The sequence below is a fragment of the Dermacentor silvarum genome, chromosome 4, assembly GCF_013339745.2.
Source record: "Dermacentor silvarum isolate Dsil-2018 chromosome 4, BIME_Dsil_1.4, whole genome shotgun sequence".
In the NCBI taxonomy this organism is placed as follows: Eukaryota; Metazoa; Arthropoda; class Arachnida; order Ixodida; family Ixodidae; genus Dermacentor; species Dermacentor silvarum.
In genome coordinates, this window is record NC_051157.2 from 133,844,010 (window position 1) to 133,867,825 (window position 23,816).

The following is a 23,816-nucleotide window of genomic DNA, read 5'->3' on the forward strand; positions in this document are numbered from 1 at the left end:
CGTGTACTTACTAATTGCATTAAAGAAATGATAAATTAGGTGAAATGAAAATGGCTGAAACACAATTAGTAAGTAGAAGTTATTTCCCCTTGTTGCCTTTGGTGTCATTGTTTGTTGGCTTCGTATAATATGATTAATAATAATCGGGCCCCTCAGTTCCCTTTCTTCTCATTGTTATATATATATAACGCAATGTCGTACAGCTTGTGCGGAATTTTAGGAGATATACACCCGATGGTTATACTATTTCTGTGTGTGCTGTTTGTTTCAACCAGTGTACAGCCTTTTTGCAGGAAGCTGCTGCAGGTCTTTGCTTGACTGAAGTTGCAGCACTGCAATAAGGGACACGGGAAATTCTGCAAGTGTGCTTGCCCACAGGTTTATCTTGATCCACGCCTGATGGCAGGCGTCGCCCTAGAAGTGGGCACAAAAAAGAAGTGCACGATCTGGTGCTGCTATTTTTGCCCTCACTTCTTCCTTACTACAACCTCGCTGTTTCCACGCCTATCCTTTGCTCAATCATGCTGTGAGCGTTAGGCCGGTTATCTTGTGTAGTGTAACCCATTGATGTTGAAAAGGGTACTACAACAATCTCGCACATCCCATTCCGTGCTCCGTGCTTATGAAGAGGTCATAGAAATCCTGTGTAGTTCGTAATTTATGTCAAATCGCATAGTAAATTTTTGTAAGGTCTGGTTAAATTTCATCTGCTATTTGACAGCACCAGGCAACGGAAAATGTGACTTCGAGGATGGCTGGTGCACCTGGAAAAACGAAAAATCGTCGGATGAAGACCTAGCGTGGCTGCTAGGAAGCCTAAGTCTCGAAACAACGCTTCTAAGGCCGAGTCAAGATCACACCCTCGGAAGCGCGAAAGGTAACCGCGGCACTTCATCTCATGGCAAATAAATGAAAACAAGCTGACCATATTTATCTAATCAGGCACTTGTGAACCAGACAATACTTTTTCGAAGATAATATAGTTGTTAAAGAAACACATTGCCACATTATTGCGCGCTTTAGAGCCGCTTTATCCCTCCTCATACGAAAATAAGGCGAAAATAAGGTTGAAATAATGTTAATAGCCATAGCAGCGGACAGCAGGATGAGCTGCCAGAGCAATTACGGTAGCATGACAATTATTAGCAAACACCTCCACACACAAAATAGACACAGATGAACTATACTGTCGTACGCAGACACCATTCATGCTTCTGAAGTCAATTGTGGTGCTACGGTATTTTGATGTATCGTGCTCAGTGACTCACCCCCCCCCCCCCCCATGCATCGATATTTCCTTGCAGTTATCTTTGAGCCTCTCGCAGTCGATAGAGTAAGCTGGAGATATATAGATACCGATAAGTGTGAAGTAACTTCCGTTCTTTTTCACATGGATGCAAACATGTAGACTGTCATGAGGCTATATTGCATGAACAACGTGCCATAAACGTTTACGAGAATGTAACTGACGACATTGCAGTCCAAAACCCTCCTGCAGGAGATGAGAAATTCGTATTCCCGCCGTCTGATCCAAATCAATAAGTCCAGTTCACTAAACACCAGTATATCAAAGCGTGGCGTAACAATAATGAAAGAAAAAGAAAACAATTGACGCATTGACACAGAAGACCTCGGACCTTTTGCATCCCACAGAAAGGTCGCTTCCTTTCTGGCTTCAGCGTGAAAAGAGCGCAGTGGGCGGACCATGGTCCTTAGTCGAGAATTTCAAGCACTCTGCCAAACCCTGGCCTTCCAGAGTGCCCGCGATCGGGCCGTCAAGCTCGGCTTGGCGGTCCCACGTGGGACTAGCCGGGTGGCGCTGGGTCTCCCCTGCGTCTTCTCTGAACCTAAATAAAGTTATTTCACTCACTCACTCACTCACTCACTCACTCACTCACTCACTCACGCACTCACGCACTCACTCACTCGCTCACTCGCTCACTCACTCACTCACTCACTCACTCACTCACTCACTCACTCACTCACTCACTCACTCACTCACTCACTCACTCACTCACTCACTCACTCACTCACTGTAAAGATAGTCTAGCACTTATAAAGCACTTCACAATAACAGAATCTGTGGATTCCAGGGAGAGTAGACTAGCGGTGTTCAAAAGGTACCGAGCTATTAAAACTACTTGTAGGTCTTCAAATCGAACAGTGTATTGGGAGCTGACGCTCAGTCCCACTCTACTGAAATAATTTGCAATACTTGAGCTGCCTGTAGATTCCGGTGAAGCTTTAGCACTGCGGGCTAAGCTTCAGTATTTTTTGCATTCTGGAGTGCGCCTGAGAGTTAAACTCAGATACAGTCGACTTGCCGAGTAGAGGTAGAAACATCAGATGTTGGCGTGCAGATCGTGAGTTCTTTCTTGGAGTCCTCCGGTGCCGGGAGCACAGCTTTCCCCAGCACCGACAGCTTACCAGCGAGAAGAGTGGTTTCTAGCGAGGTATTTCAAGACTGCCCTCTTTCTTGTTTATCTTGCAGCAGTCCTTTCGGGAAGCACTACGAGACCCAAGCAATTTGGACATTTGAGGGCCGTGGCTGAGGGTGTCTGCAGCGCGGAATTCAGGGCAATGAAAACTAACTGTCATGTTCTCGCACACTGTTATCCCGTGACTTAGCTTTATGCACTTGTAAAATTGGAGTGGTCTCAAAATTTAAAAATATAACTCGCCGTTTTCTGTGTGGCACAGTGGTTGAACACAATGCGTTGGCGGGCTAGTTGTTGCGATTCCATAATTACTTGATTAGCGCAAAAACAACGGACACGTGAAAGACGACAGGACAAGGCGCTACTCTCAACTTACATCATTTTATTGCATCCCTCCTTTATATAGAGCAGAAACAAGAAGAACATGCGCGGTGAGCACCATGCGCAGCAACCACCACGACATCTGATCGCCAGAGTGCACACATGACACATAATCCAAAAAACCATATTCTGCGCTGTACAAGCTTAAGGAAGGCACATTAATGCACTGCGAACCCAGTGACTGTATGAAAAAGGCTTCTGATAATTCTCGGGCGGTGGTATCACGGCTCTTTTGTAGCGTTAGCTACACTGGCCTAGCCAAGCCCGTTTCGCGCGGCACATCAAGAGCCGTGCTGCGCATGCGCAAGGATCAGTGATGTCACACGGCTTGCGCACCGGAGCCACCGGAGCCGGCACCTCTCGCGCACTCCGCCGCCGCCGCGCGCGACTCACCGCCGCCGGTCTGCGCATTCCAGAGGAGTGACATCGTAGCCGTGGTAGACGCACTGGCGCCGGCGCGCACTCGCTGTGCAGTTGCCGTCTGACACTGCGCTGGAGCCGCTGCGCTTCTGACTGGCGTTTGCCAGTGTGGTATAGCCATGGAGAAGGAGAGCGTAAATGCTGCTCAACAGCGCAGAAGAACGGAGAAGCTTGACTCATCGGATCCCGAAGTAGTTGCCTGGCAATTAGCGGTTGAGCGTAGGAGACAACCAGGAAAGCTAAGAATAATCAGCTGAACCTTTGCTAACGCTACGTATATCCTGGCATAGCCGAGCTAAGCCACTGCAACATTTTTCAAAATCGTAGTGTCATGAAACATAGCTTTGCACTTGCATATTTTGCAATGTTGAGCTAAATGGGAACCTGTGCCTGTCGGTATAGATCGCTCGTGTTCTCTAAGGCGCTCGTTAACACAGCGGCCTGACTGCCCTACGTACACTTTGCCATATGACAACGGAATCTTATATACTACACCGACGCTACAATCTACCATCTTCGCGTGGTTCTTTTCACAATCTGGTTTCTTACTTGTTTTTGAAATACGGCTGCACAACATTGACAATTTCTGAGGAGCAGAAAACACTATTGGGATATTGTGTCTAGTGGCGACATTCTTTAGATTGTGAGCCACTCTATGGCAATACGGCACAACTTCAGGCCTCTTCATCTGAGTAACACAGTTACTTTTGTGACGCTTCCCTTTCAGTCTCTGAAGCAATACCTCAGAGACCGAGGTCACCATCACACTTGGGTAACCCGCCGCCTTCAGCCTATTTAACTGTGCTATGAAACTCTGGTTCGCAGTGTGATGACACGATTTCTTTAACGAAGATTCTAGACACATCAAGGCGATGGCGCGTTTGACAATCTTTGAGTGCGCAGACGCATAAGATAAAAGTTCCTTGCGTGCACGTGGCGAGTACATCCAACATGCGTGAACTGCTTGTAAGGATAGCTGCAAATCTAAAAACTGGAGTTTACCGTCCTTAGATAGGTCATGTGTGAAAGTCAGACCTTTGCAAGTGAACAGTATTAAAATATCGGCTACCGTAACGGAGCATTCGTTGTTAGTCTGTTTTATCGCAACAAGAAAATCGTCAACGTATCTAAAAATTTGAACCAAGTCATTGTCTGAAGCACTCTTAAGAGCGCGGTCAACAAACGATAATAAAACATTACACAGAGCAGGTGCCACAGATGAACCAATAGAAAACCATTTCTTTGAATATATAGCTTATTTTCGAACCAGATAAAAGTTGCACTTAGATAAAATTCGAGAAGGGAAAAAAACTTTCCGAGGAAAACCCGGTTCCATTGCGAAAATCTACCTCGCCACTTTCCTCGATGCAGGTCATCACACTACGAAATAGCTCATCATGCGGCATTGAGTAATAAAGATCTTCGACGTCCACAGAAAACAAGTCGGCTACAGATTGGTTGTCCTCCAGAAAGGAAACAACCTCTGAAGAGTTCTTTATGCCATAAGGATCATCAATTTTTAAAAGCTTCAACTGTTTTTGCAAAAAGCGGCTAACCAAAACCTGCCAACAGTTGTTTTCACTGACTATTGTATGGAATGGCACATCCGGTTTGTGCGTTTTTGCAGTGAAAAAAACTTCCAGAGCAATCACCTTACATTGTTTGACATCTTTTGCAATCTTGGTTAGGGCAATACTTTCCAACAAAGAAATGGCTTTGCGTTTTACCTTCTGAGCTTTCTCGTTTGCCAGAATGAAGTTTTTGTCGAAGGCCTGGATGGCTTTTTTGTTGAAGACAACAGCTGGAGCTATTACGAACACGCCCTCCTTGTCACTCAGTAACAACCGAAGTTCACTGCCTCTAAAGAAAGATACCACTCACTTGATCACAGCTGTCGAAGGTGGCGCGTTCTTGGTGACGGTCCTACGAAGGCAATACACTCCATCCAAGAGGAACCTTCTTGGTCTTCTAGTTCTGCTTTCTTTGCGATGCGCCTGGGCACGTTCCTCAAGAAGTGGCTGTTCTCTTCGGGAGCGTCAAGCCGTCCGTTGGTCAGGTGCGGCGAATGTGTCGGATTCTCCGTTCTGAAATTTGGCGGCAGGTACATCTTCTGTACGACTGGTTGAAGGCCGTCTGCTACTCGCGGGACGCCTCTGTTGTGGCCGAGAGGAAGGTTCGTTCCTGCAGACGTCTGTCAGCTCAGACTACAGAATTCTGGTGGACACGGCTCTTGCTAGTCCTCCGGTCCAGACCCCCGCGCAGAAAGGAAAAAACACAACCTGTCACCACTGGATTTCAAGTACTCGGTGGCGTCAGGCTTCCTGATGAAGTTGTAGAATTGTTAAAAAATGGGCCGAAGTTTAGCAGGGAACCAAGAATTCCTGCACATGAGCTGCTGGCCTTGAACAGGCGCATCGCAAGGAAAGCAGAACTGGAAGACCAAGAACAGTGCCTCCTGGATGGAGTGGATTGCCTTCGTAGGACCGTCACCAAGAACGCGCTACCTTCGACAGCTGCGATCAAGAGAGTGGTATCTTTCTTTAGAGACAATGAACTTCGGTTGTTACTGAGTGACAAGGAGGGCGGATTCGTAATAGCTCCGGCTGTTGTCTTCAACAAAAAAGCCATCCAGGCTGTCGACAAGAACTTCAATCTGGCAAACGAGAAAGCTCAGAAGGTAAAACGCAAAGCCATTTCCTTGTTGGAAAATATTGGCCTAACCCAGATTGCAAAAGATGTCAAACAATGTAAGGTGCTTTCTGCGGAAGTTTTTTCTTTTTTACTGCGAAAACGCACAAACCGGATGTGCCATTCCGTACAATAGTAAGTGAAAACAACTGTTGGCAGGTTTTGGTTAGCCGCTTTTTGCAAAAACAGTTGAAGCTTTTAAAAATTGATGATCCTTATGGCATAAATAACTCTTCAGATGTTGTTTCCTTTCTGGAGGACAACCAATCTGTAGCCGACTTGCTTTCTGTGGACGTCGAAGATCTTTATTACTCAATACCGCATGATGAGCTATTTCGTAGTGTGATGACCTGCATCGAGGAAAGTGGCGAGGTAGATTTTCGCAAGGAACCGGGTTGTTCTCGGAAAGTTTTTTGTCCTTTCTCGAATTTTATCTAAGTGCAACTTTTATCTGGTTCGAAAATAAGCTATATATTCAAATAAATGGTGTTTGTATTGGTTCATGTGTGGCACCTGCTCTGTGTAATATTTTATTATCGTTGGTTGACCGCGCTCTTAAGAGTGCTTTAGACAATGACTTGGTTCAAATTTTTAGATACGTTGACAATTTTTTTTGTTGTGATAAAACAGACTAACAACGAATGCTCCGTTACGGTAGCCGATATTTTAACTCTGTTCACTGAAAATGGCAAAGGTTTGACTTTAACACATGAGCTATCTAAGGACGGTAAACTCCAGTTTTTAGATTTGCAGCTATCCTTACAAGCAGATCACGCATGTTGGATGTACTCGCCACGTGCGCGTAAGGAACTTTTATCTTATGCGTCTGCGCACTCAAAGATTGTCAAACGCGCCATCGCCTTGATGTGTCTAGAATCTTCGTTAAAGAAATCGTGTCATCACACTGCCAACCAGATTTTCATAGCACAGTTAAGTAGGCTGAAGGCGGCGGGTTACCCAAGTGTGATGGTGACCTCGGTCTCTGAGGTATTGCTTAAGAGACTAAAAGGGAAGCGTCACAAAAAGTAACTGTGTTACTCAAATGAAGAGGCCTGAAGTTGTGCCGTATTGCCATAGAGTGGCTCACAATCTAAAGAATGTCGCCACTAGACACAATATCCCAATAGTGTTTTCTGCTCCTCAGAAATTGGCAATGTTGTGCAGCCGTATTTCAAAAACAAGTAAGAAACCAGATTGTGAAAAGAACCACGCGAAGATTGTAGATTGTAGCGTCGGTGTAGTATATAAGATTCCGTTGTCATGTGGCAAAGTGTACGTAGGGCAGTTAGGCCGCTGTGTTAACGAGCGCCTTAGAGAACAGGAGCGATCTATACCGACAGGCACAGGTTCCCATTTAGCTCAACATTGCAAAATATGCAAGTGCAAACCTATGTTTCATGACACTACGATTTTGAAAGAGAGCCGTGATACCACCGCGCGAGAATTATCAGAAGCCTTTTTCATACAGTCACTGGGTTCGCAGTGCATTAGTGTGCCTTCCTTAAGCTTGTACAGCGCAGAATATGGTTTTTTTGATTATGTGTCATGAGTGCACTCTGGCGACCAGATGTTGTGGTGGTTGCTGTGCATGGTGCTCACCGCGCATGTTCTTCTTGTTTCTGCTCTATATAAAGGAGGGATGCAATAAAAGGATGTCAGTTGAGAGTAGCGCCTTGTGCCTTTCACGTGTCCGTTGTTTTTGCGCTAATCAAGTAATTATGGTAAACAGTGGTTGAAATCTGCGTATGAAGGAAAAGACTAGCTCTTGAACACTATTTTGATACCGAGGGCCTGCCGATGCAATACGCCAGCCTGATGAAGACATGTTTAGCGTCTATAGGGTCTCGAATTTGGAGGAGCTATCTTTTAAGACTTCAAGGTCCGGAACTGTTCTTCAAATGGCCCAGCGTTAATAGCCAGGACATCGTTCTACGGAGTTGATACTCGCGTTACTGACTCCATTAGTCACCATCGCTTCCAGAAATACAAAAAAGGACTGCTTGTTTATTCCGCTAAATCATTTGCTAAGGAGATGCGACAAAAAAAGATGATGTCGGAGTCGATCAGCAGTCTGTGGCAAGCACTGTCAACATAATTTGCAAATTGCACTAGTTGCAGGCTTAAACATACGCCGTGGTAAAAAATTGCCTTTATCTCCTCCCCTTATTTTTTTTATAAATATTACATTAAGAACAACATAAGAACAACAACTATTTAGAAGGACATTTGAAAGCGGCTGCTCAATGTTTTTTGTGGACATTAGCGATGTGGTCACTTCTCTTAGGAATTCCTAGTGGTAACAGTGATACATATCAATGCCAGATTCACCGGTACTAGCGTAAGCACATTACAAAAAAAATAAAGACTGCTTTGACATTTAAAATATGTGAAGTGCTTTCCCGACCACTTCCTTACTCCCAATGCAGTTGCTTTTTTTGCGATAGCTTAATCGGAATTCCAACCTTGTTCCAACTGCCACAATATTGTCTGGCAACGCAAGCCGTATTTTATTCTCACACACGTTTACATGGTGACTGAAAAGCACAATGTGGGGTATATAAAAGCATACTTCTTTTTTCAGGATCGTATCTGTTGCTGAGCAACTTCGAGAGGAACACCGGAGATAGAGCTGATCTTATTGGTGAGGTACTTCCCTCAGGCAGTGGCATAACGCAGTGCGTCGAGTTTTGGTACGACATCTCTGCAGACAAAGAGACAAGTCTCACGGTAAAACCAACTCCTTAACGTTCTCATTCCCTTTGATTTTCATGTACGCGTCGCTACGATCGGGCTCGTATGTTGGTACTCGTATAAATTGAAAGTGAACAGTTGAGATAAAAAACTTCGATAGAACAAAAAAAGTGCAGCGGTATTACAACGTCACATGATGCGTTGTTTTTAAACTTGGCGTCTCACCTCAATAACTAAACGAAGTAGAATAAATAATTTCTCTGCGTATTTTAGAGTGCTACATAGATTAAAAAATCAGCCACCCATGCAAAGAGGTTAACTGTATGCCTTTTTTATTGTTGCCGATTATCTAAGTGTTCGTGAATAAATAGCTGGATTTGAGACTGTTGTTTGTATACTTCATGGTGAAATCACCGTGGTGGCTCGGGAGCATGACGTTGCGCTGTTGAGATCGAGGTCGGGGCTTTGATTCTCGGTATGGCAGCCTCATTCAAATTCGGGCGGAATGCACATAAAATATGCTCCTGTTCCAGGCTTTGAGTGAACCTAAAGAAACGGAATTTGAAAATATTATTACAGAGCCACCCACTAACACTACATAATATTCCACTGTGGAGTTGTGAGACATTAAGCCCCACAATAAACTTCAACTTTACAATGAAAGAAAGAGCACCTAGGTAATTTTACAGACAAAACATAGAGTTGTTTCCGCCGCAATGTCTTTCGCGCAGCCAGTTTTGTTTTTGTTTCGCATGTGAAATGAAGCGAGTAAACTTGGAAAAACTTCCTCAATATTTTGGAATGCTACTTACGAAACAGTTCGCAAAAGATCACTAAACCCTCCCCTTCCTGACCGTACGATGTGACGACATCTGTATATTTGTGTGGCTGCTGAATTTGCGCCCTGCAACACACGGTGTAGCTTCTGCCCTGAACGTGAGCTGGGCAGGCATATTGTAGTAGGGAATATTAGACAGAAAAAAAAGATACTTGAAATGAAAGGGTTTCAATTTGTCTTGAGAAGCAAAACAAAAAGAAGTAGGCAAAAAGTAGACAGTGATGGTGGCGATGAACATCTGCCGATGCAAAATCAAAAGAATCGCTGAAAGTGCCCGACGTACAATACGGCCCCAGTCACGACTGTTCTGTTCCGCACGCACTTTCAAAAAATAAAGGAGGCAAAGAAAGATCACTAACTTTCTCTTTTACGGAGTAAAACCAAAATTTACAGAAGTAGCCTAGAAAGTGAGGCTCCACAAATATTTGATCTCTTCGAAGACAAAATCGTAAGCTTCAGGTTTCTAATCTACACTGTCATACTAATGACACTAACATTGAATTATGACAGTCCATGAATAGCTAAGTTGATACAAAGCTTACACAACATAGTGGCATTTTCTCAACGTGAATGTCGCCAATGTACAGTCGGAGTTATCACAAGCAGAGCGCCAGGTCATTTTAAGGGTGCTGCAATACATTCCGGAGCATGTACTATCTGTACATGCTCAATAAATGTATGCATTCATCTATATATTTAAGCATGCATAAATAGCAGAGGAACTTGGCCCGTGACGAAAGATTTCAATGAGCGACGAATACGCTCACCGCTATCATTCTGATTTGAGTGTTGCTTGTTTTGCTGGCCCCAAGTCACCCAATAAAGAGTTTACTTTTTAACTATGGTACCAGTAAAGTTTGTTCTTTCTCATTGATGTTGTTGAAATCTCTTCAAGAGTATAATCGGCGTTGACGAAGTAGGAGACAGGTTGGAGGTAACAAAATTGGAGATATATTGTAGCAAAACAAATTGCACTGTCAAATGCAGAGTTTTTAAGAGAATACTGATGATAAATACCGAAGTAAACAACGCCTTACTTTTATACTGTTCGTAAGTTCGAGCATAGAGCAACTGTATCTGCATACGACCAAATGAGTCTCACTGTTCCACCACCAAGTGGTTACGGCCCAGAGGCTTACATCGTACGGAGTCTTAATGATCTATCAGTTTGGGCATTACTGCCTAGACTGAAATTAGACTGAAAGTAATGAGTTTCGTACAGCTTTCAAATTCATTTCTGTAAACAAATAAAAAATTGGAGGTGGCAACTGCTGGCCCGCCTCGACATTCCCCTAGCCAATGAGATTACAACTCAATTTAAGCCCCCACCAACTGGGTTGCGCCTGATCTCTTTAGCAGAGTTGTTAGATTTTAGGCAAGCATCCGGCCCTCTTTCCCATCATTGCTATCTCTCTCCTATTCCCATGCCCTTAGCGATTAGTCGCTGCGTGGGTGCCTCTAATTTCTGTCGTCACGTTTTTGCAAAATTGGCCCGCAGGCACGCTGTCATAGAATAGCGGAAGTGACACGCGCACCGGCAATTTACAAGCGCTGCGTCAAAGGAAGGTTTTTGTCGAACGTTACGCTGCTACCTCGCTGGCCTCTATGAGCCTTGGACGACTGGGCTGTTTTCCCGTTGGGGAAATTTTGGCACCATCTGCGTGCAGGTCATAGACCGTGTGAAAAGACCATCGCGGGTCCTTTGCAGCAGGCTTTAGACATGACAAAGGGGTGGGTGACATCATCCCCCCCCCCCCCCCTTTGTTGACGGTGTCATCGCTCCCACTTTCATGGGCAGGGACCAGTTGGTAATTACCTTTGTAATACAGCGCTTCATGCGCAGTCAATTATCGAGCAGAAAGAGCCGAGAAATTTTTGTATGTTTTAGGGTGTCACGCCACCCATTCTGCATGTTTGGGAAAGGAGCTGCTTTAACAGTACTTCATTAAAACGTGACACTATTGCGCAAACAACTGCATTTTCATAATGATGGTGTTCTTAGGAAAACTATTCTATGTATAGAAAAGTAACAACAGAAAATATTGAAAATTAACAGGAGCAGAGACGTTATCCTCATGTAACTTAATGTAATCGCAGTTGAGTACAGTCTCTCTTCAGATAGATTGTGACAGATTGTGGTAGACTTTGACAGAGCCAAAAAAAGATAAAAAATAGATTAAGCTTTGGCACTAGCCTTGTTGTGTACTATGTAATCTTTTATTTTTTACTCTATTGTCTTTCCTTTAGAGAGGCTAAATCATCAAAAACCGGTCTCATGGTCAAACAGATGTTATTGGCGTATATATTTTGTTTTCGTTAGACAAGTTTTAAAATCCGAATCGCTTTTTGCTCTCACTACCCAATTTCTTCGCATTCAACTATTTTGTATGTGTGCTATGAGCTTCGACGATATAAAGGAACAATAATAGGGTGAAAACAATTACGTTTATCTAAAAAATAGAACACAAATTATAGGGTGTATGACACAGCGACAGGCACGAAAAATAGCTTCACCTTTCGCAGAGTAACAACGAAATGAGTTTATCAAGTCAAGTAGCATTATTTATTTTTGTGCAGCAACATTTACATTCACGGTTTCTCCGCCAAGAAATTTGGCAAAAATTTAAAGGTCGCTGTAACGGTCGCAGGACTGATCCACTAAAACTCTAGAACTCATTTATCGACATGATATCAACTTAAGCCACTTGGAAAGCTTTCATGGGTGAATGCGAACACTTTCTCTTTCATGTACCAAAAAAATCACCCACGATTAGGATACTCCTTAGTGAAAAATTTGAGCGCTCATCATTATCATCCCCCATTGTTACCCTCTTTCTTTTCCTCTTCCCCTTCCCTTACGTAGAGTAGCAGGCCAGATGGTCCATATTCCGGCCGACCTCTCTACATTTTCACATCAATAAACTTCTTCTTGAGCGCTCATGTATATGTGTTTTTATTTCGCGACATACTGGCTGCTGCAGAGCAATCTGTCTCGTGCGGCACGTTGCAAACGGAGCCATGTGTAACGCGACTGCCACGCTAGTGTGTGGATCGCGAGATCAAGCGCGTGAGCGACGCGTGGGCGCGATGCACAGCAGCCGCCGCCGACAAATCTGCCAGACGACGCGCGCTACTCTGGCGCCATGTCGTAGCCACCGTCGGCGCACTACGTTTTTCTTCTCACGCTTTCGCCATAGCCTCCTCTGCTTTGCGCCTAATGGTTCCGCTGAACCCTCCTCTCCGCTTTCCTCCTCGTGTCTTTCATCCTCCGCTGCGATCCGCGTTCGCGTTCATCTTTCGCTGCGCTCGTTCGCTTGGTTACGCCGCCGACGATCGCGGCGTAACCAAGCGAACACTCAATGGCTAGGCTATTGTTCTGTATGAATGAAATCGGCTTTAACTGATTGTGTAGGTTTACTGCAACGAGCAACAATGTAAAACAGAACTGCTGGTATTGGCGTCATCCTCGATTTCCTAAAGCTGCGGCATATGACAGGATTTTATGAAAGCTATTGAAATGTAGAGTGCAATTATTAGACACGTAACACAGAACCACGGAAAGTTGGAATACATACAACAAATTGCGGTTTGCCAACACTGTAACAAAGACTACTCAGATTACAAAGAAATTGAATAATAAATATACAAAATTAGAAATCATTGAGAACTTCGTACCTTGTTCGTGATGTGATACATTTGATGAAATTTTCATACCTTGTTGTTAATATTATTATTACAAGTTGCAGTGCACGTTTATGAACTAACGTGTTTACATTTCATTTACAATGATTGCTTGTGCACTAAAATAATGTATCAAAGTATGATGCATCATGTATCTCATGTCTCCTAAGAAGGAACTGCTGACTGTTTATGTTGTATATTACTTTGGGTTGTAAGATGTAGCGTGCATAGTTTCTTATTCTTTTTAGTCACTGTAATTTTCACCTTAATGCACAACGACCCATATGGTTACGTTATCGTTATGCTGCATTCTACTTACCGGCACATGTGCCTTTGTCAAGCTGTCGTTCCTGATAGCTTTTATGGCTTTTCTCCAGTGTCATGTACGTAACCCGTGACACAATACATTCTATTATTACAATTATTATAATTATTACTAAATATATTACTGTTAGTACTGCTACTACTACCACTATTATTATTATTATTAAAAATGTAAATTAGGTCGCATGAGAGCGGAAATGACTACTTAGGATAACGCAGGAAAAGATTGAAACAAAGTAGAAGAAATGCACACCGAAATCTTGGATGTCAGGCAGTCCTGGCTAATACGCGGCACTTCAGAAGAGAAATATAAAAAAGGTACAAGAATTTTCCTTGTTTTACTACTAATAGGTCATCATACAGTTTGCTGTGAAGAATACCGAGATGCATTCGAAAAAGTTAACTGTGAACATAGAATGTCATGCTTCCACTTTATCTCCTTGTAATGCCTCAACTCTGTTGCAGTTTTGATGGTATTGATCATGCCGTATTTCGGATATTAGCGAGGATAAGTATTTTCGATAGCTATCCCAATAAGCAAATACTTAAAGCATCGACCTTCATGCATCGACGATAGTGAACTTACCAGCAAATATGAATGCGCATCTATTTACATTGCGCGCACGCTGATACATTTGTTTCCTTTTCAGTTGCTAGCAACCAATATCGCCGGGAAAGCACGCAAAGAGGATCACCTGTGGACGCAGAACGGTGCCGGAAAAGGTGGCACCTGGAAGAAGGCACGAGTTGCAGCACCACGAGGGAGCAGGGTAAGGCAGACAAGTTTTCAGCAGGCTACTTACGGCATGTCAATTTGCCCGGTTGTGAGCGCCACACGAGCAATGTCAATTTTTTTTAAATAAATCAACAAATGAAGCTCGTTAAGTCCGTACTCTTGCTAATCAATCACAGTTTCAAGTGCACGTTAATGATTTGCGCTAGAAAAATGCGAATGCTGCTAGCCTCGGTGAAGTCTATATCCTTCCTGCGGCGGGGGGTACAGCGGCAGCATCTAGCATGCAGCCGGTGTAAGATGCATGTCGATTCCAAGATTTCGCGTCATATCGTAACCTTCACAGTTGTTCTTTTTTAAGACCATACAGAATTTTTAGTAATCGCCTGTGGCAGACGGCATAATTATGGTCATTGAATTGGAGGCGCAGTGGACTTGCACGCAAAATCGAAATGCATAAATGACAAAAAATTTATCGCTAATAAACTTTCTTATTAATTACTTTACCCTACATATTGAAATTTACGAATTGCAGGCGGCGAGTTAGCAAGGCGTGTCCACATGGAACGAATTTTCAGGATAACACCAGTTTTGAGATATTTATTACAAGAGTACGCGACGGCATACATGAGCGTGCCGGTTATTTTTGTGCGTCAATGCATAAAACGGTGGTTTAGTAAAAAAGCCAGTGGAACGACAAAGCATCTTTACCGCATGTTTCATGGTGCATATCTAAAAACGTATGCGATGCTTATAATTCGTTCCAAGTGTGGACCTTGAGAACTTGCCCGTTACATTCTCGTAAATTACAATATGTGCCGTAAAGTAGTTAACCCCTTAAGTGCCCTATTATTCTTACCTAAAGTGACCTTATTTTTGTTTATTGTGGCTCACTTTCAAACTTCACTTCATCCAAAACCTTTCTAAAGCTTTTTCAGTCAATTTGTTTTATGTCTCAAGTGTGAAAACCTCCGTTTAACTCTTCCCTATGCTGTATGAATGCATTTGTCATTGCTAGAAATGGTACAGTTAGAAACGAGGACATATGCTTCATTTTGCCTTGTTTAAAAATCAGCTATGCGGCGAAGCAATGTTCTTTACCATAGACAAAGTCGAGCAGCGGCCTTCTTTTGCAGGCGTGTCTCACGTCCGAGCTATAAGCGGAAGACGACAGCGTTAAAAGTCCGCTAAAAGGCGCAAAAAAAGCATGGGATCTTCAAGTAGCGGTTTTTGAGCGCTGACAACACGGCTGCTATATATTATGTAGAACAGCAAGATACCGCGGTCTTCGAATCACTGAAAAAGTGCTAACATATACGTAGGAAAAAAGACAAGAGAGAAGTAACCTCGCCTTTCAAACTCTGGCTCTGCCGTCGTCTATTAGAACTAAGCGGACGTGAGGAGTCTGTTAAAATCACTTTGAAAATGGCATTATTGCCGCTGAGGTGTTGCGCTCGTCCAAAATACTATTTATCGTATACCAACAGCTCCAGAGGCCTTATTCAGAGCGGGGGGGGGGGGGGGGGGGGGGCTTCAACACATAGGAACAGTTAATTTATGAAGTTCAGTAGAAAATGTTGGTAATAAGGCAATTATTCACTTCAATTTCACGTGCTAGTATTTGTCGGCTGCTTTGAGTAATCCACCTGAAGGGCTCAAATTACGCTATCTGCAATAGGCTAACAAAAAAAATTCTGTATAGTCTATAAAAAGTCGGAAAGATACAAGGTATATTACAGAAGCCACAGACGCATTGAATTCGAAGTATTTATGCGCTACAATAAAATGGCCACACTTTGTCTTATTTTATTGGAACTAATGTCATATCACTTGACCGTTGTGTTGAAATCAAACTTACATTACCTTGCTATAGCCTATTAAATTCATCTCACCAGTAGCTTTTAACAACTAGTTTGTAAAACATGATTTTTTGCAACTTTAGAACACACACGATTCCGTTTATCGTAACAGAACGCAGTCTGACGCACAGGTGACTCAATATCTCATCGCTGTGTTTCTCAAGAAGTTACCCTTTATATTTCATCTAGCCCAAGGTGTAAACACAGCCTCGTTGTACAAACCAATGTGAAAATGTATTGACTGTTATGTATGTACACTTAGCAATTCTTGTGGTGTTATTTGGCATGTGTTACTTTTACATTCTTTACAACAATGTTTGCCTCTTTATATTCACACTTCTTAGCAAAATCGTGTTTTCTTGTGTTGTTACGCTATTTGAGTCTATGGCACAGCTGATATATATACGTCGCTTTGACTATTAAGTACTCTCTATCGCGGGAGTGTTCATAGGTACCTGGGACCACGTTACGCAGACAGAGAGAGAGATAAATGAAAAGACAGACAAGGAGGTTAGCCAGTGTAAATACCGGCTGGCTACCCTGTACTGGGGAAAGGGGTAAAGGGAATAAAAGGTGATAGAAGAAACAAATAAAAAAAATGAAGTAAGAAAATTCGCGCAATAAGGCGACCCTACGCGCCATAACGTTCAAAGCCGGTCGCACAATTCAAAAGCCCTTAAGAACTTCAGCAGAGCCCTTAAGGCCTTGAGTGCCAAAGCCCGTCTAGACCAGTGTCCTAAAGCTTTTTCCTCTCTGAGGGTACGATTGTCTAGTTTTTCAAGTGCAGATATGCGGGTTGTAGTCCCAGGTACCTTTACTGTGGTGGCTCACAGCAAAAATCAAAACGAAAATTAAGATTTTGCAGCTCACTTTCGGCGTTTTTTACAGCTTTTTTCTATTTTTATTGATTGCGTAGTAAGAAACATAACAAACAATCATTGAAAACGATAGGCATAAATTGGTATCGCGAATGACATGTTGCGTCATTAGACGTTGTGGAGGTATGCATGACAAAGAAATAGCTACAAGCAAAAGACTTTGCGAACCAGTGCAAACACGAATTTGCTATCGCAAGAAGAGCGTGCCCCGCGTATCTGTGGAGAGATATGTTCTTCGACGATATCATCCTGCTGGTATTAAGGGTAATATCAGGTAATAAAAGGGTAAGCAGGGTAATATCATCAGCAATTGCGATTACATAATAAAAGCAGCGGAAGAATTATAGACTGACCTGTAGAGTGCCCAGAGCAGCCAAGCTACTTTCATTCGAAGTAGTGATGGAAAGGATACAGAGGCTCCTTAATAACTAGCGATGAAGTTAGAAGGGCCTTGTTTGACAAGACCTAGGGGACAAGCTGCTGGAGAATATGGAGTAACACTCGAATTTAATAACAGATGGAGGAGGTATCGCTGAAAAACTTGCGGCGCTTTATACGCAATTCCTGATGACTTCAAGTGTATCAGAGAACTGAAAGAATGCCAACATTATACTAGTCCATAAGAAGGGAGACGTTAAAGAATTACAAAATAATAGACCCATTAGCTTGCTTTCAGTACTCTACAAAATATTCGACCAAGTTAATTTTCAATAGAATCAGGGTATACCACTTGATTTCAATCAACCAAGAGAACAGGCTGGCTTCAGGAAGGCTTATTCAACAACGGATCACACCCATGTCATCAATCATGTTATCGATAAATCTGCAGAGTACAATAAACCTCGCTATATGGCTTTTATAGATTATGAAAAGGTATTCGATCCAGTAGAGATACCAGCAGTCAAAGAGGTGTTGCGCATCCGAGAAGTACTGGAGGCATACGTGAATACCTTTGCAAATATGTATAAAGATTCCACAGCAATCTTGGCTCACCACAAGAAAAGTAGAAAGTTACCTACCATGAAAGGAGTCAGGCAAGGAGACACAAACTCTTCAATGCTATTCACTGCGTGTTTAGAAGTATTCAAGCTCTTAGACTGGGAAAGCTTAGGAGTGAAGATCGACGGCGAATATCTCAGCAACCTACGGTTTGCAGATGACACTATCCTATTCAGCCACAACGGGAACGAATGACAACAAATGATTGAGGACCTTAACCGAGAAAGTGTAAGAGTGGGGTTGAATATTATTATGCAGAAGACTGACATTATGTTCAATAGCCTGGCAAGGGAACAAAAATTCAGGATCGCCAGTCGGCCTCTAGAGTCCCGTAAGTCTAGGACCCTGATCATGAGAAACAAATTTACAGAATAAAATTGGGTTGGAGTGCATACGGCAGGCAATGCCAAATCCTGACTGGGAGCTTACCACTGTCGTTGGAATCATTGGAACATATGGGGCTGAAACGTGGAGGTTAAGAAAGAAGCTCGAGAACAAGTTAAGGACCGCACAAAGAGCAAACTAACAAAAAATGTTAGGCCTAACGTTATGAGACAGGAAGAGATCGGTGTGCATCAGAGAGCAAATGGGAATAGCAGATATTGTAATTGGCATTAAGAGAGAAAATAGAGCTAGGCAGGGCCATGTAATGCATAGGATGGATCACCGGTGGACAATTAGAGCTACAGAATGGACACCAAGAGAAGGGAAGCGCAGTCGAGGACGGCAGAAAGGTAGGTGGAGTGATGAAGTTAGGAAATTTGCAGGTGAAAATTGGAATCAGCGCTAGACAGGAGTAATTGGAGATCGCAGGGAGAGGCCTTCGTCCTGGAGTGGACATTAATATAGGCTGATGATGATGATGATGTTCTTCGAGGCTGAACACGACCGCAAGCGGCCCAGTAGAATGACCGGTATGGAAACCCATCAGGACTCCTAGCTAACTGCCTTCTGTCCCTAATGTGTCGTACAGTGTCACCATCTGACTGAATTAAACCATTTGACAATCATTGAAAGAATTACCGATATTCAGTCGTGTAACAGGTTTACCATCCGAACTGCCTTCACCTGGCATTAGTCACAATGACAAGAGCACATAAAGCGTATGGCAGCGCCGTTGGTCCCTTCTTTGTTTAATCCGTCGCAAGCCAGAATACATTGAGCCGCCGTGGCATAGGCTACACCAAAAAAAGGATGCCTCACAGATAAGTCCGACGTCTGTGAACGTCACGTTGAGGACGACGATCTATATTTCCATGCTTGAGAACAAATATATATTGATTGCTACGGGAAATATGGACGCTGGTTTACAGCGCGATTCCACGATCAATTATTCGCGGTCTTCGCGAACACATCTTGAAACCAAGGAATATGATGCAAAAGCGAAGATCACCAAGATAATTATAAAGAGCTCGAAAGTCGACAGGCACTTGGGCGGAAGCTTGCAGTGATGCGCTCCAGATTAAACCAATTGGGCTTGGAATATTGTTGTGCTTCCCATCGAAATACGCGCTACTGACGGCGTTCAACAAGCTCGCGATCTTGACTTTGCCTACTGTACTCAGAAAGCTTGAACTTATTGAGCACGACGACGTCACGCAGGATGTGGATCGTTTTACCGTAGGCAACGGGGGCATCTTTTGAGTTATGAAAACTGTTGTCCGTGAAGGGTATCGCACCTAATTTGCTTCATGCTACAACAGAATCCACAAAATGCTATTTCGAGCGGCTATGCTACCTTCAAAAACCTAATTCAAATCATCCTTACAGTAGCAGATGGCTTGAAAATTAAGCACGGCAGGGTATGTATAAAATCAAGCCAAAGTAAAACAGCGACATATGAGATCACATCTGCACCACAAACACTGTAGTGCACAGTACTTACAAAAATTTTGAACGTTATCTCTGCTGCAGAAGCAACTTTGTTCGAGAAAGCCTCCGAGCACAACCCTCAAACGACTACAGAAACATGTGTGGGCAATGTGATGAAGAAAAATGCCCGTGGCTTCAAATGTACGCGATTCTCGACCCCCACAAGCCTCTTCGTAGAGATATGATATCGTCCAAAACCATCCTCAGATATTCACCCTTATTGAACGCTTACAGAATTCATCATTAATTTATCCCACACTTGTGTGAATTCTGTTTCCAGTGATTTATTCTGGAGAAACCATCTTTGAGTATACCTGCACTTGGATGTGATGATTTGCAATCTTTGGCATGTGACTAATCAAGTTTTGCATGATCATGCGCGTGCACTTGAAAGAAAAGAAAAAGAGCGATAAGACAACCGTTTACAGAGCAATTGCACGTGACCCAACAGAAAAAAAGGCAAGATTACTTTGAAAAAAAAAGGTTGTTCAAGTAATTAAATGACGTCACATGTTCGTTGCAAATGTTGTTTATAGAAAATAAAATAAACCTATGAATGTTCAGTTTACGAATCGGTTGTTCGAAATCCTGCCGATCACATTGAACGTACAGGGTCGACCCCATCTAAGGTGAAAACCTCATCAGTATTCAAGTCGGTAAAACTACAGCGTTTATTCTGCTTCACGAGTGAAATGTTCATTATACGATGTGTAATCACGGTGTCGATAAACACAATAATGATTTTTCGAATCATGTACTGAACATCAGCTTCTATGATGTCTTGAATACTAATGAGGGATTTACCTTAGATGTGGTCGACCCTGTACATCTTTTTATGTGCGGGAGTGACATGTAAAAGGCATGCCCAAATTAAGTCGATTAGATGCGGAACAGATGGCGCGCGAAGAAATTCACCGAGCACATTCAGTTTCCAGATATAAGGAGCTTCGTTTGTAACGAATATAATCAGAAGCGGTTAGTTTACTAGCAGAGGAGTAGCATTTGGTGCACCTTATAGAATCACGAGCTGCGTGCGATACGTTCCTAATACCGCTGCTTATATACAGGTGCTCGTCTTTATTAGAGATGTTGAAAATCCGCTTCCAGAAAAAAAAAACACCGAGTAGGGAATTGTGGTGCTTCTAACTAGAAAAATTTGGTTGGAAAGTAGAATGGTGGCACTATAGACCGCTCATTTGCGTCGTACAGCTTCTGCCTCGAGGCCCCAGCTACACGTGTATTTCATGGTCGGTACAGGGCGATTTCCTTTTTCGCATTACCCTTGGCATAAGAACTTGAGCGGGCACCTAAACCAAATTCACTAACGAGAAAGCGGTATAGGTTAGTTATAGGGCAAACGACGCATCGTACCAATCATAGTAGACGAAGCACCGTGCGTCAAGAGAGACGCCACCGCAAGACACACCGACACAGATACATAGATGCAGTGAAGTCCCGGTTACTCAAGCGCAGCAGCTTTGTCGCAAAAGTCAGAATGTGTATCTCAATTACATTTATACAACCTCCTCGCATTTATACTGACGGACAAGCGGTACAGGCCAGTTGGGGCAAACGACGCATCGCAGCAGGGGCAGACGACGCGCGGCGCGGGACGAAAGACGCGACTGCCGCGCCGGTAGTTCCAGTGACAGCCGCTGCGGCCAGGTCTGCCAGGGGGCGCGAATAGGGAGCTGCGAGACTGAAGTATGTCTAAGAACGTTGGTACATAGTGCATAGTGAACACCGCAACGAGCAACATTTCGCGAGCGTAGATGGACGCGTCCTCCATTATGACAAAATCACAGGTGAGCTAACACAAGCGCACCACCACACGGATCGAATGGCATACATCATCATCATCATCGTCAGCCTATATTTTATGTCCACGGCAGGACGAAGGCCTCTCCCTGCGATCTCCAATTACCCCTGTCTTGCGCTAGCGTATTCCAACTTGCGCCTGCAAATTTCCTAACTTCATCATCCCATCTGGTTTTCTGCCGACCTCGACTGCGCTTCCCTTCTCTTGGTATCCATTCTGTAACCCTAATGGCATACATTTATTTTTAAATGAGGCAAAAATATAACGCCGTCTAGAGGACGGCAATGCATATGTTGCCGACATTGGCAGGATATTAATTAATAAGCAAATCAACTGATAATTGCACATTACCATGAGGGTTATTTGAATTTTATATATTTAGCTTCCTCAATATGCAGAGGAGAATATTTTTAGTGAAACTCAGGTTGAAATCATGTTGTAAGTTGTTCCTTGAAATACACGTGCAACAGGGACGCTTTAACGAAGACTCTGGGAAAGTCTTGTTTACCACGCACAGGCAGTTCGCGAGAAACGTCACATCAATAATTTGCATTTGTGATTGCTCAGGTCGTAAGTTATGCTAATACAAACATCATTGCGACGTACTCCAAACTGAGATAGCGCCAACAATTAGGCAAAAAGCTTGTCTTCATTTGAAAACAAGACCGTGACAACATAATTTTTTTTCAAATCCTAGGGCACATGCAGATATTAAACTAGCTATAAATTTAATTCACACCGTTGTCTTTTTCTGTCCCACACAAGCTCGTTTTCCGGGGAACCGTTGGACCAGCATCAAAGGCAGGTTACATCGCGCTTGACGACATCTCCGTCATTGAGAACGACCGGTGCAAAACGCTGCCCAAAGGCGCCGGTCAAGAACCCGTTGGTAAGATTAATTTTTTTTTTGCGGTAAGGCTTTTTTTGCAAGCGAATCATGAGGTGCAATTCAATTCCGGTCAACATGGAAGACAGTTCACGTTGACTGTTAAGTATCTCAAGCAATACTGCATCTCTGCGATTCGTCTCTGTGACATCCCGCCACCTCGCGTCTGCCAGGAAAAGCTAAGAAAAACATGTGGTGTAGGTGTGTTTGAACACCTGGTGTGTGCGAACATTCGAAAAACAGTCTAACGCTTACATTAAGTACATAAGAAAGGTGACCCTGTTTCCTTTTCCGAAGGCGACTGCATGGCGACCACCCTGTTGAGCAAAGTAGGCTGCATCGTTTTGACATGGACACTATCATCTCGAAGCTGTATTTGTTGCCAGCTTCTTCAGAACTGGAATGAAAGATGGTCGCTGTACGCTTGCCTATCTTTATTGGAGGAGAAGTAAAGAGTTAATTCTGACAAGGGTGACTCTGATGGCGACCTGTCGATGCGGCCCCGGCATGGTTATCGTGAAGGGGCAGCTGATGTCAAAGCCACTGAATGAGAGAGCTCATGGCAAACACGTGATCAAAACAGGTAGAACGCGTTAGCAATGTTGCTCTTTGAACCAGTTTTCGCCATACTCGGTAAAAAATGACTGCTACAAGCGTTGCAAACCTTGGTCGCTAGGTTAAAAATGAACCGTTTTATGCCCTGAAGCGTGACAGCGTACAAAACGGCTTACATCACGAAAGCCAAATTTGTATCAAGAGCAGCTATCGAAGACACCTATCACATGAATTACTTTGTCACGCAGTTATTAACATCTGTGCGCTTCTTGGTGTTATGCCTCCAACCATGCGCGTTATGTAAATGCTAAAGGGGGGTTCTGAATGGTATCGCCTTTATTGGCTTCATAGAAACGCCTTGAAACAAACGAAGGTACGTTGATTGCTATAATAGGAAATTACACTCCTCAAATCGTAGTATTTTAAAAATTAACGATGCACCTTTCCACCGAATTTTGGATGTGTCCAACCATCTTCCTCACGACGCTTTGGATGTGTTTTTTTTTCTTTTCTTTCTCTGGGAAGCATCTCTTCTGAGCTGTGACTTCAACGGAGGGGACCTCTGCCGGTGGTTCTCCAAGGTTCAGAACGGGGCAACAAAATGGGCATTCGGGCCACCTGAGGGCTCAACACTAGGTCCTGTCCTGATGCCCAAGAATGGCGAAGGTTAGTAAATTTCAGGAGAGAATGACGTTTTCGTCTTTTTATTTTAATGCGAAGGATTCATAGCAACTTTCTGGGCACTTTGCGGCCA

General features: G+C 43.4%; 1 protein-coding gene and 1 long non-coding RNA gene across 2 annotated transcripts in view; both read left to right on the forward strand.

Moving 5' to 3' along the window:
* LOC119448911 (MAM and LDL-receptor class A domain-containing protein 1-like) overlaps window positions 1-23,816 on the forward strand; it is a 109,665-nt gene that overhangs the window by 41,872 nt on the left and 43,977 nt on the right. The window contains exons 3-4 of the mRNA XM_049666558.1: window positions 22,387-22,510; window positions 23,588-23,728. Of these exons, the coding sequence (XP_049522515.1) occupies window positions 22,387-22,510; window positions 23,588-23,728 (265 nt within the window). The remainder of the gene's footprint in view (window positions 1-22,386; window positions 22,511-23,587; window positions 23,729-23,816) is intronic.
* LOC119450642 (uncharacterized) lies at window positions 758-14,150 on the forward strand. The gene is made up of 3 exons (XR_005191439.2): window positions 758-877; window positions 8,509-8,654; window positions 14,112-14,150. It is a non-coding gene; the product is annotated as an uncharacterized LOC119450642 (long non-coding RNA).